Source organism: Phascolarctos cinereus, unplaced genomic scaffold (assembly GCF_003287225.1).
Source record: "Phascolarctos cinereus isolate Bilbo 61053 unplaced genomic scaffold, phaCin_HiC Scaffold_4;HRSCAF=312, whole genome shotgun sequence".
Lineage (NCBI taxonomy): Eukaryota > Metazoa > Chordata > Mammalia > Diprotodontia > Phascolarctidae > Phascolarctos > Phascolarctos cinereus.
Window position 1 is genome coordinate 84645171 of NW_027555847.1, and position 14087 is coordinate 84659257.

Genomic DNA, 14087 nt, shown 5'->3' on the forward strand with positions numbered 1-14087 from the left:
CAATCTGGAGGCAGGAGTTCAAATGACACAAAGTTAGGAGGAATAGTTAATCCACTAGATGAAAATTAAGATTCCAAATTCTGACAGGTTAGAAAATTGGGCTGAATGTACTATGATGAAGTTTAATATGGCTAAATAGAAAGTCTTACACTTGGGGTCAAGAAATTGATTCTAGAAGCACATGGTAAGATGACAATTTGTCTGAAAAATATTTGAGGATTTTAATGGACAGCAAGATCAGTGGAATAAGTTATGTGATTTGGCAGTCAAAAAAAATCTAAAGCAATTAAGAGGCAAAATTGGGGGCGACCAGAATGGCGAAGAGCCTGGGTACCATCCCATGTGAGCATCAAGGAAAGGCACCAGTGATGTCTGCCCTGGAAGGAACATGAAAGTTGCCTTCAAATACCTGAAAGTCAAGAAGAGGCATCAAGCTGTTCTTTTTGGCCTCATTCCCTCCCCTCCTGTTGGGTTGCACCAACAACTCTTACTGTACCCCCTGCCATGCTCTTCTGCCTGAGTCCTCTTTCCCCTTGGGGTGACTCTTTCCCCATAAGCATCTTGATTTTGTAGCATAAGTGATTTGGCTTCATCGTTTTAGGAATGGAATTAAAGACTCTCAAACCTTTCCAAGGGAATTAGTTGGACTTACCAAGTAATTCCGAAATATGCTGTACAATAGGAATTGATCAGGTGGGCATTCTGCATGTGTTGTATAAATGCATACTCAGAGAAAACAAAGAATGTGTAAATCCCAAAGGATGAGCTAAGGGATTTGCATTTGTCTCAGAAAACTCCAATCTCCTGGGTTCCCTAGTGCAAAGCACTGTCAAGAGTGGCTGGATGGCCTTTTTATTTCTTTGCAGATTACTTCTTACTCTATTTTTTTCTTCCATTCTAATATTTTATTAATACTCAGGCTGGTCATGATCCTCCTTCATGCTCTCTACAAACTAAGTTGCTAAGTAAGATTTAAATTTGCTTGTCTGCTTATTATTAGAGATTAAGATTGGAAAAAATCCTGTTCACACATACACACACACACACACACACACACACTCACTCACTCACTCACTCACTCAGGAGCCCAAGCAAATTCGTCTGCAAATACAGAACTCCTTCAATGATCTTTGCTAATTGAAAGAAACAAATAGAACAAATAATCTAAAACTCACTTAGGTAGGTACGTACAAATGTGCTCACCTAGCTCCCTTCTCACCGTGAATGCAATGGCCCACCAGGTTGTGTTTGAGGAGATTCTGTGACTGACTGGTTAGAAAGACCATATGGAGAAGGAGGAGACAGGTAACTGGGTACCCCATGTCCTCGGCATGGATGAGAGCCCTGAACACATACTTCTGTGTTTATACTTCAATGATATCACTATGGGTTTTCTTTCCACCAGTATAGATCATAACCTATTTGTGCTTTCTCATCCTTGTTCAATTTTTCCTATAAATTCTCCATAGAAGATCCATCTAATACATTATAAGTCTCAAGCTTACCTAAAGATCCAAATGAAGTGGATGTTATTTTAATTTCAACAAAGCTCTTGTGATCTAGCTAATCATTTGTTTTATATACTCTAAAGATTCCATCCAAACCTGAAGGGCTTTTTGTGAAACCAGAGGTGTCTACTATGTGATGAGAGCACCAAGAATTCATCCTCTATTTTCTAATATCTGGACAGAAGTCATTCAACTTCAAAATTTCCTCCCCCCTCCATGATCATGTTCTTTAAAAAAATTCTTTTTCCATTAATTTTAGCTAGAGCCTCCAACCACTGCATCTCCCTGGGTTGTCCTATTTCAATTTTACAAATATGCTTAAAGTTTAATGGGAAGAGAGTGTTTCCCAAAGGCACCTAGTAATCCCTTTAGCCTATGGCCCACATCCAACCTGGCCATTTACAGAGATTCAAATGAGCAACACTTTCTCCTAAGTTCACTCAAAAGGAAGGACAAGACAAATAATGAAGCAGGAAGCTTTCTGGGAGGCTGAGTCAACTCTGTGCACAGTCTTCTAATCCTAGCTAAGTGCATATTTGATGGGACTAATAAACCAAATTAAAGAATATTGCACCTGGTTGGGACAAAGGTCAGTCTGGGGCCAAAGAGAATGTCAGTCAAAAAGCAACATTCATTTTGTTTTCCTGCACCTAAAATGCATTAGTTTGGGTAGTCCATATTTACATTTACTCTAGTAGATTAGAAAATCAAATCACTTCTTCTAATAAATATAGAAGAAGTGTTGTAGCCTCTGCATAAAGAGCTTCAACAATTATCAAAATACATAAATTGCTCTCTGCCACTCTCTTCTCAAACCTAAATTTGTTGGTCCTGGTTCCCCTTCACATTTCCTACTCTAGGGCAAAGTGTGCTGCCTTTCAAGCCTATGTGTGGATGACCATATACATACACATACAGGCACACAGATACACATGAATACATGATGACCTCACCCCCACCCCAACACACACATTCTCATTCCTTCTCGCCCCCCACTCCTCTCTCCCCCCCCTCCCCCATGGTGGCTATCTAGTTGAGAAGCCAGGCTGGTAATGGAGAGGGACGTTAGCAGTAGGAACAGGGGAGAGCTTGTCCTTAGGGGAGTAATCCCGGGCACATCACATACCTTCCCTTTGTTGAAATAGTGAATGATCTTTCGGCACAAGCCCTCTTTTCGCTGCCACTCAGTCTGGGATGGGTAATGCAGAAATTCCCGAAGTGGTCGGTCCTCCCACTGGAGCAACTCACAATACAGAAGCAGAGTAAATGCAGCCTCTGTGAGAAGACAGAGCAGTGAACCTTCAGTCAGGTAGCTCAAAATGTCTTAATTTGGAAGTGCAAATTACATGTTGGCACGCTGGGCAAGGTTACAATCAGAAACACACAAACCAAGAAAAATGAGTAAGCTCTTTAGAGTTAAGGAAACCCTGAAATGCCAATCCCTTACATTTAAAGAGATCAAAGAACCACATAATTTAGTTTTGGAAGGGACCCCAGTAGCCATTTTATCATACAACCACACCTGAAAAGGAATCCCCACTACACCATATCTGAGAAATGTTCATTCAACACAGAAATAGATATTAGAAATAGAAATAGATTAGAGAAGAGAGACCCAGAGAAAAGCTGTTTGGACTCATGGTGAAATGACCTCAATATGTCAGAACCAAAGGTTCATTTGAACTCATCTATTATTTTCCCATCTACTCTCACATCAATTGATGAGTAGTTCTAGTCTCTATAGCTAATGCAGGCAGCAAAAATTATCTTAGATGCTTACCCCTCCTAGGCCTGCAGATGAATAATGACTACAGCAGACATGGCCTCACAATCTAGATTGTGTGACACTGTTCACTCTTCATTCTTCTCCTACCTGTTTGACCCCTCCTTATCCATCTCCTTTGCTGGATCATTATTATCCTCTAACTCTATCTTGGGTCCTTTTCTCCCCTCTCCACTATTGGTGATCTCATCCGCTCCCATGGATTCAGTCATCATCTCTATACAGTGACTCTCAAAACTACATATTGAAACTTAATCTCTCTTCTGAGTTCCCATCAGGCCTGCACTGCCTGATGGTTATCTCCACCAGATGGTTGTATGGATATCTCAAACTCAACACATCCCAAAACATACCTCATTCTCTTCTCCCCAAACCCATCCTCCCTCAGACTTCCCCATTTTTACTACTCTCCTTGTCGTTATCCAGGTTTACAACCTCAAAGCTATTCCTCAACCCTTCCTCTCCTTCAAAGCCCAGGCCCAATCAGGAGCTAAGCTTTATTTCTCTTGCCTCTCCATCTCTTATATTTGTCCCCTTCTCTATGTTCAAGGTCACTACCTTAGTTGAAGCTTGCGTCACCTCTTGCTTGGACCAGCGTAACAGACTTTTTTTTGGTTTCCTTGTCTTTATATTCTTCCCTCTCCACTTTCCCCAATCCATTCCTCACATAGATGTCAAAGTAATCTTCCTAAAGTTCAGGTCTGACTAAGAGCCATCAGCTTTATTACCTTATTACCTTTACATTAAAATAAAAACTCCTTAATTTGGCATTTAAAGCCCTGTGCAATCTAACTCATCTCCTTTTGGACACTTTCTACTCCTCCCCTTCATGCATTTTACATTCTAGACAAACTGACCTAGTTTCTATTCCCCAAGCTCAGCATTTCATCTTTGTGCCTCTGTACATGCCTGGAATGTATTTCCTCCCCTTCTAAGAATCCTTAGCTTCTTTGAAGGTTCAGCTCTGGTGTTAATTGTTTTCAGTCATGTGCAACTCTTCGTGACCCCATTTGGGGTTTTCTTGGCAATGATACTGGAGCGATTTGCTATTTCCTTCTCTAGCTTATTTTACAGATGAAGAAACTGAGGCAAACAGGGTGAAGTGACTTGCCCAGGGTCACACAGCTAGCAAGGCCAGCTTTGAACTAGTGAAGATGAGTCTTCCTGACTCCATATCTGGCACTCTATCTGCTATGCTGCCCAGTTCAGGTGTCACCTCCTATGGGAAAGACTTCTTTATTGATTCCCCTTATCTGTTAGTCCTTTTTCCTTCCTCAACTTATCTTGCATTAACTTATCTGTTTACATGCTTGCATCCCTCTTTAAAATATAAGCTCCTTGAGGGAAGGGACTGATTTTCCTTTCTGTCCTTCTATCCTCAATGACTAGCACAGTGCCTTACACATTGCAAGTGCTTAATAAATGCTTGTCTATTTGAATCACACCCTCACTACTAAAATATTTAGCTTCTCTTCTCCAATATTTTTGAATAGGAGAGGAAGTTTTTTTCCTGTTTGTTGTCAATAAGTTGATCTGTGAAATGGAGGTTGACCTTTGAATATGGAAATGCATCACTGAAATATCTCTAGCTTCTCCTTTGATTTCTTTGCCTAATTTGTTTGCACATCCTTTCTTCCCATCTTAGGCATTCCTCTAATAGGATTTAATACTGATGGAGTATTTCATAAATCTTTACCGAGCCAGCCAATCCTTTCAAATCCCACACTCAGCCAATGCTACTGTTTTGGAAATTACTCTTTCTCCATCATCACTTTCATTTCCAAATAGTGTGGTTTTAAAAATGGCATCCAAATGAAGGGGTGTGAGTGCCTGCCTATTGTGTGATTGGGCTTACAGCCCAATGTTGGGAGTCCCCTGCTCCAAGTGGCCCGAGCTAACACTGATGCCCAGTACTGAGGCACTGTGCCATCTCACTGCAGGATGAAAAAATTAGAGTTATTTAAAGTAATACCAGTGGAATGATGTAGTTCCCCAAATTCTAAGGGATGACTCATATTGAATTAGAGCCACTGTTCAGGATTCTTATTAATCCCTTCCAGTTTTATTTGAACATTTTTGATAAGTTTCATATTGGCAAGGAAGTTATTTCCAAACTCTCTTGCTCAGGTTTTCTGTCACTATTCAAACTTGCTTCCCCAAACTACCTGCCATTTTTTTTAGTTGTCCAACAACTCATCCTCAGAGGACCCATCAAAATTCCCTTTTTCCCAGACAACATCTCTGAGGAAGCTGCCTGGCTAGGACGCTGCTCAGGTACCCCCTTTTCTTTCTACTGTCTCACACTCAATTGGTGCTCCATACATGTCCCAAGGACTTCTTTTGAGTGGCCATGTTGCTTTGTCCTTGTGGGCAGGAATTGCAGGCTCTTCTTTTCTTGTATCCCTTGCCTGTCCCAGCACCTTTTATATAGCTCAGTCCACGCTGACTAGTTTTCCCTTTTGAAGCAGAAGCTATAAATACTTTCTGTTATTGCCTTTTCTCGGTACTGTTAAAAAGCAGCTCACTTTACTGTCCTAAGAGCCTGAGAGGAAATGGAGGTTTTGAAGATTTCATTTCTGGCCAATTGCTTTTCTGTTCACGGAATGACACCATAAAATGTACACTGACCCTTTTCTGAGATCTGGAGAATGGCTAGGTAATGAAAATCTTTGACCCTCACAGTGGACTCTGGGACAGCAAATTCATCCAAATTTAGCCTTTGGGGAGAAGATGTTATTTGTTCCTTTAGATCTGGGCTCAGAATTAAAACATGTTGGTAAGACCTGAAAGAACATTAGAAATCAAACTGTGTTACACTATTCACCCAGGGATACAGAACTGTTCCCTGAGCTTTTAAATAACTTTTCAATAATTTTAACTTTAAATTTTACAGAAAGACACACACTTGGCATTTCAGGAAGTAGGGTAACATTTTCCACCATCAGTTGAACACAGGAATTGTTTTGCTGCTAAATGCCAGCGGTATCCTCATGAGAAGGGCTGAAATTATGTTTAAATATTGGGATGCAGTCTGCTATGAAAATTGTGATTGTATGGTTGCTAATCTTGTTAAGTTCCCCGTTTTTGCTTTTTTTTTTCCCCTTTCAGTTGTGATGGAAGAAGTATAAAGAATGACTGCTCTCACAGAACTTCAAAGGCAGACCTACAGAACTTAGAAGTAGAGATGAAGTAATGATGCCCTGAAATGATTGAGGATGTCCTTGGGGGCACAGTAAGTGGGGCAGCAATGAAGAGGAAGAATAGATAACATAGGCATCAGCTGGGGCTGTAGACAAGGGAGGGCGGTGTTGTCAGGACGTGGGTCGGTCTTCACTTTATCTCTAACACACTATGCTACTTTCCCTTCCCCTCTTCCTCTCTCACTAATATAAGCTTATGAACACACATTTATGGCTGTGATACCAAGAAGGGGAGGAGAAGAGTGTGAGGAAAGGACCCATTGGTTCTTTATAACCTTTCTGGTGGTTGGAGTTCATAGGTGTTGAGTCTCTATTTTGCTTTGCTCTGTCCCCAATTCCTGAGTTCTCCAATGAAAGAGTCCTCCATGTTTTTTTCCCTCCAGTGTTGCTGGGAATGGGGAGGGAGAGGTAGCCAGTACTTACCAGTATAGTTTTCTGCCTGTAAATGCATGTCACACAGTTTGTGGATGTATCGGATGTACATTTCCTCTTTGTTGATTTCAGATTTGTAAAAGTTCTGTAAGAGTGAGATGAAATTCTTATTAAGATGGGCATTGGAATTCTTGGATAAGCTGTCAGTTCCTGAGCTCATTCTTGCGTCCAGTGCAAGCCCACTAACATCAGGGGAATACTGGTGTTGTATTCACACTGAGGTGCATTCACACTGAGGTGCATTCACACTGGGTATGGACTAGAGCCTGGGAGAAAGAGAGATGGAGGAAAAGGATAAGAAGAGCTTTCACATGGAATGCTAACTTCCTGTTGAGGGAAGAAAATGCTCAGAGCAAATATTCCTTCACTAACAGCTGTGTTGAGCAGCTTCCGAGGCCCGTGGGCTGGGCCGACAATTCCTCTGCCTCAGGTGGAAGCCATTCTACTCATCTGTGCAGATGAGAATGCACAGAGAAAAGTGTTGCCTGTTTTGGCACCTTCGTTTCTAAGATGAGCAGCAAATATTTTGCTTTTTTTCCTCCCCAAATTATGATAGTTACATGCTACAGGGTACAGGAGAGAACGAAATCTAGGCAAACTAAAGCACATTGGGAAGAAGTGTGGATCTACTTGCCATCAGATTAACTGTGCAGCCAATCTTCTTATTCTCAGTTTCATCTCCTTTCATGCAGTCCCTAGGAAGGAAAGCTCAAGTGAGATTTTTACAGTAGTATGATGCTTCTGAACCAAAAGACAGAATTGAATCATCACTACACACCAAATAATGGATCACAACCACCAAACAGCCTATATGCAGATTGTAAAGCCCATAGCATTGCCTTTGCAACCAAATCCTTGCTATTTCTAGGCCTCCCAGACCCTCAGACAACTGCCCTTCTGTTGCTTATCTTGAAATACTGCTAAACACAAATGTTCACAGTGTTAAGGGGCTATCTCTCAGGTCTGTAAACTTGAAGGCTAAAATCTTTGAGTTAGGTACAGAAAGAGATACAGAACTCTCAATGAAAGGGATTGCTGACAATTGGTTCTTCTCTTCAGCCTGGCTTGGGCCCAGAGGGGGTCTATCAATCCCATTTGAGTGGTGCTCTCACTACCCTCTCAATGACTCAGAAAACATGGCAGCCTCCCAGGAAGAAGTCATTCTGTAGGAACAAAGCAAGTAGACCAAAAGGCCTGACCTTAGGTACTTAAAACACTAGGTTTGATCTTGGAACCACAGAGGGAGACTGGATGACTTGGCTTTGTATCAGTCTAGGGCACAGTAGGGAAGAACATTTTTATATGGAATCCAGAGCAGAGCAAGGACTCTTGCTATCCTAAGTACACCTGGAGATCTCCCAAGGTAGGTTTGGAGTCACAGTATCCTGGCACAGACTGTAACTAAACAAGATAAACTGTTTCAAACAAGAGGTCCTCTCCACACCACATCTGGCAGTTACTTGCTGCAGCTGTCACAGAATCACAGAATCTCATAGGTGGAAGGGCCTCAAAGGACCTTTAGTTCAACCCATACCTGAACAAGATTATCTTCTCCAACATACCCAACCCAAGTGGTTGTCCAACCTTTGTTTAAAAACCTATCTTGATGCGGAGGGAACTCCTCACATCCCAGAAAAGCCTATTCCACTTTTGAGTCACTCCAATTGTTAGATTGTTTCTCTTTCTTTGAGTCTAGATTGGTTTCCTTGTTACTTCTATTCACTGCTCTTTGCTGTGCCTTCTAGGGCCAAGCATATTGAGTAGCCCTTGAAATGCCTCAATGCAGCTATCATCTCTTCCCTTCCTTCCTCTTCTCCATGCTCCAGTTCCTTTGACTGATCCTTACATGGCCTGGTCTCAAGGGTCCTTTGACATGCTGGCCACTCTTCTCCCAATGCTTGCCAGGATCCTTCCTAAAATGTAGCACCTTGAGCTGAACAAAACCTCCAGATGTCTGATCAGGGTTGAGTCCAGTGGGGCAGTCTAACACTTCTCTTATTCAGGACCAGAGGTTCCTCCTCATGCAGCTCCAATCACATTGGCTTGTTTGGCTGCTATATGAAATTGTCAATTCCTCTTGAGTTTGGAGGCCAGTAAAACCTGAAAATCTTTTTCAGACAAACTGCTACCCAATCACACATTCCCATCTTGTGAAGTGATTGTTGTTAAAACCAAGCATCTGACTTTTTATGCACCAATTATTAAATTCCATCTCATTCTTAGATTAAGTCCAATACTCTTGCTAGTCAATATCTTTTGGGATCCTGACTCTGTCATTTAACATGTTAATTATCTCCCCTTCACCCTCCTGCCCCCTTGCAAAGTTTGTGCCTACAAATTTGATAAGTGTACCATTTATGGCATTATCGTTGGTAAAAATGTTAAATGGCATAGACTCAGACTCAGGGATCTCTGAGGCACTCTACCAGAGACCATCTTAAAGTAAACGCTGACAAAAGTTGACTATTAATAATTACTTTTTTAATCTAGTTATTCAATCAGTTACAAACCTACCTAACTCTGCTATTATACACATTTTCCCACAACAATGTCACAATAAAAAAAGAAAGAAAAAACAGCATAGATTGTCAGATGCTTTGATAAAATCTAAGTAAACTACATCTACAGCATTTTCCTGATCAACATGTAATATCCATATACACTGTCTTCAGAGTCCTGTATTGATCAGCATTCACCAGGCTCCACAGGGGCAGCAAGCTGTAAGTTTGAGACCTTGTTCTTTTCTAGTTCAGGCTGAGCATCTTCACATAAAAGACACCTGCTGATATGGTGCAGTGTTTGCTGGTTTTGACCCAGAGGGCAAAGGAAAGGACAGAGGAGAGAATTTCTAAGTAGAAACTACTGTATATCCTCAGGAGAGGAAGGAACGGTAAAATGAGAGAGCTAACTCAAAACCCCTCTTGTGTGGGACAACTTCTTATGTTGGCACTGAGCACCTCTTAATGCCACCAAGTCTCTATGGCAACTTTCACACACAGGACAAGGCTACCTTTCAGGTCATCTCTACTCCTGCTGGTTGGGAATAAAGGTGAGTGTTACCTCTTCTGGAGGATTCAGCAATAGATATAGCAATTGTGATGATCGCTGGGGACAGAGTTTATTACATATGGCCAAAATCTCCATCATTTTAAGGGTTGATGACCAAGTATATGTAAGACCCAGACCTCCATGCTTATCCTTCCTCAGATTGCCTTCTTTTTGGCCACTATCTGGGAAAGAAATGAAAAAAAGCTCTCTCCTTGTTTATTTAGCACTTTGGTAGCAGTTCTGGTGAAAGATTATACCTTTGGGTAAAATGAAGTTAAAGAATTATAGTTAGGCTCTCATTTGTTATGGCTGCCAACAAACTGTAGGCAGAACAGCCTGCGGTTTAGAAAGGGGAATGGCCTAGGGTTTAGTCTTTTAACATTTTGGTTGTTGTTCAGTTGTTTCAGTTGTGTCTGACTCTTTATGGTTTCTTGGCAGAGATACTGGAGTGGTTTGTCATTTCCTTCTCCAGCTTATTTTACAGATAAGGAAACTGAGGCAAACAGGGTAAAGTGACTTGCCCAGGGCCACACAGCTAGTAAGTGTCTGTGGCTAGATTTGAACTCAAGAAGATGAGTCTTCTTGACTCTAGGCCAGACTACCCCCTGAGCCACCTAGCTGCATTAGGCATGTCATTTAATCTCCCCTACTCACTGGTTTTCTATGAGACAGTTGCCTGCCCCTGCCCCCTGCCCTCCTAGAGTGATTGTACATGAGAGCGCACAGAGGAAGTTCTTTGAGGTCAAACTTTTCTGAAGAAACATATTAGGAATATTCAAGGTATGGTTTCTAAGTGAGTCTCAATATTGAGTTGCCTTTTAGGCATGTGTAGCTATGTGGTTATAAACAAACAAGATTCAGCCGCTCATGAGACAATTCGTCCCCGGGCATCTTCCACTGTCCCAAACCTCCCTGACCTTAAGGGATGATCAAATCATTCTTTAGCTATCATCCACAGTCAGGTAAGACCATGTGCAGATAGCACTGTCTTGCACTGACTGCGCCAAGAAAACATTGTGCCTTTCTGTCTTACGCTGCGTCTTCAGAATATGGGGTCTAAGAATCAGACCACACCAGCCCTCTGTTGAGGACAGCTAGCTTGGGTGCAGACCCCAAGCATTCTCCTCTGGAGTGATGCAGGGAGTCATCTCGTTTTTGGACTCAGTGCAAGAGCCCATAGTTCATATCCCACAGGAAGGAATGCCGATAGTGCTTGGCAATCAATGGACTCTGTTTTCTGGAAATAATGTGAAATTTCTATCAGGTATTATCTTCCACTCGACCACAATCAGACTTTTCCATCTTGAGAGTTAAACTGAAAAGTGTACCCTTAATAAGGTGGGCCTCCAAGGGGCCTGCCTACCATGTCTATGAACAGCCAAGTAGCACTTGTGTTTACTTTCCAATTTTTCCTCTTATAGTTACAGCTAATGTTCCTTCAAGAACATCAAAAATATGCTTCAAGGCTTACAACAAAAAAAGAGAAACTTTTTAACAGCTTCCAAATTTTACAAAGCCACTCTCTCCTTTTATTGTGGCTCACCTTTCCTCACAAGGCTTTAAATGTGTTCTATTCTTTCTCGGCGTGGAGTGGGTCAGGTATAGTCTTTTTTCCCCCCTAAATTTAATAATTTTTCAATGAACAAAAATTTATTTTCAATTTTTTTCCATTTTCACTCATCTCCCACACTGGAAAAAGAAAAAAGAAAAATAAAATCCTTGGAACAAATAGTGAAGCAAAACAAATCCCAGCATTGACCTTGTCTGAAAAATGTTTTACTTTGCACCCTCTCTGCAGGATGTGAGCAGCATCCTTCATGAGTGGTTAGCTGTTGTCTTACATAGAGGCCTGGGGCTGGTCTCTCAATCTAAGAGCTCCCTAGAGCTTTCCTGAAAAGTCCTACATGATTATGGAACTTGAAGGCCATGCCTGCAAGATCAAGATTCTTAGGCCCAGGGGCTCAGCAGGGTTCTTTCCCCAGATTTGTCTCTTTTTGTTCACGATTTCCTGGGACACTTTTTGAACTTTTTTGGGCACTGGTTCTGTGATTCATGAAGTAGAGCCACTCCCTAATAGCCAGCTACTCAGTTGATGTACAGTTATAGAGATGAAAGTGCTTTCAAATCCTCAGGAAAAATCTGTATTTCTATAAGACCAAAATAAGACTTTTAAAAATAAGACCAAAAATCTCTTTGTTTCTCACTAGGATTCAATCTAGACTCTACCATCATGCCCTATAAAACTCTTCATCCTAGAAGATCTCTTCAGCCCTGTGATTCACAACTCAGAGTACCCTCATACCCTCCCAGAACCTCCATTTAAGCAAGGCACTCAAGCTAGCTATTTCTTTGTTTCTCACAATGCTGAAATCTGGACATTATGCCCCAAGCCCAGGTATTTCCCCAACTTTCAGCTCTCTTTTATGTGTTGTCCTCCCCCATTAGAATGCAAGCTCCCTGAAGGCAGGGACTATCTTTTTGCCTGTATTTGTATTCTCAATACTTGGCACAGTTGGGCACATAACAAATGCTTCATAAATGCTTCTTGTCAGATTGACTTTTGAAGACCCTGTCAACAAGTTTTTGTTGCAGTCTGCAATTAAAGTCTATTATCCTTCCTTTGGAATATGCCCATAGCTTGTACACCCAGATTGCTATGGGAAAACACCCATGTCTTTCAGTTGCCATGTTTTCACCTTACAACCAGTACTCTTTTGAATATGTATTTGTTGGATTGAATTGTTTATGGCAAAGCCATTAGCTACTTCCTATATAGTATGCCCAGTGACAGAAAGCCCACTCTGCTACAAGCAAATATTTCTGGGGAGACAGAGAGTAGTGATTGACTTTGGTTATCACTTCAAACATTTGACTGACCAGGAGCAGGAGAGGTAGGGAATTGAGAATAAGTGAGAAAAAAAATGAGGAAGCTTGGAAAATGGCCCTGAGGGGTTTTTGTCTGGCTGAAAGGCAGTGGTCCCTGAGCTAGGAGGTACCTAAATGCAACTGAGTGGAAGGAAGACTTGGTCTCCAAGGCCATGCCCCATTCTTCAGTAATTCTATTTGCTGTTCTGAGGCACCAAACCATAGATGCCATGTCTGTGGCAAGGTTCACATCAAGCCACAGACCACACCACTGAACTACAGGACTTGTTCTTCACTCACTTTCAGATTGCCCCTTTGCCATCATTGGTCAACAGTCTCTCCTTTTTGAAGGTCACTTCATCCATTTCTTGGGGCAGCTAGGTGGTGCAGCGGATAGTGTGCCAGGCTTGGAGTCAGGAAGACTCATCTTCTTGAGTTCAAATATGCCCTTAGACACTTCCTAGCTGTTTGACCCTGGGCAAGTCACTTAACTCTATTTGCCTCAGTTTCCTCATAAAGATGAGCTGGAGAAGATAGCAAACCATTCCAATATTTTTGCCAAGAAAATCCCAAATGGGGTCACAAAGAGTCAGACATGACTGAAAAAAATGACTGAACAATAAAACTCATCCATCTTTATGAATCAGTCCAGATCCTCGTTACAGTCATCTGCTGGCCTTCAGGTCCTTCTTCCTCCTTTCTTAAGGAGTTTAGCACCCGACCCAAAGTCTTCTTTTCCTCAAATGCTTCCCTCATATTTGGGCATTTTAATATACTTGCAGATATTTCTGTGAGCACTCTGGTCTTCCAGTTCACCAGCCTCCTCAACTCCCATAACTGCTATTTGCACTTCATTTCATCCACTCATGGTATGGGCATATCTTTGATCCCACCATCACCCATAACTGTTCTGTCTCTACAATCCTGAATTCTAAAAATCCCCATCTCTAATTAACAGCAAGTGCCCCATTTTGTACCCACGGTCTACCATCCTTCTATTGAGGAAAGGGAAATATACTTTACTATCAGACCTCTAAAGTCAAGATTGATCACTGCATTGATTGGAGTTCTGATGTTTTTCACAATGTTGTTTTCTTTTACATTATTATAGCCATTGTGTACAGTGGTCAACTGATTCTGCTTATTTCAGTCTTCATTAGTACATACTAGTCTTCCAAGTATCTCTGAATTATTCATATTCATAATTTGTCCACTTATTCCTCAATTAATAGAAACCCATTTTGTTTGTAA

At 41.5% G+C, this 14087-nt stretch overlaps 1 protein-coding gene across 1 annotated transcript in view; it reads right to left on the reverse strand.

The window, feature by feature from the left end:
• Window positions 1-14087, reverse strand: part of DOCK3 (dedicator of cytokinesis 3) — a 512545-nt gene that overhangs the window by 54170 nt on the left and 444288 nt on the right. Inside the window, 3 exon segments of the mRNA XM_020999119.2 lie at window positions 2635-2783; window positions 6915-7008; window positions 7558-7618. Of these exon segments, the coding sequence (XP_020854778.1) occupies window positions 2635-2783; window positions 6915-7008; window positions 7558-7618 (304 nt within the window).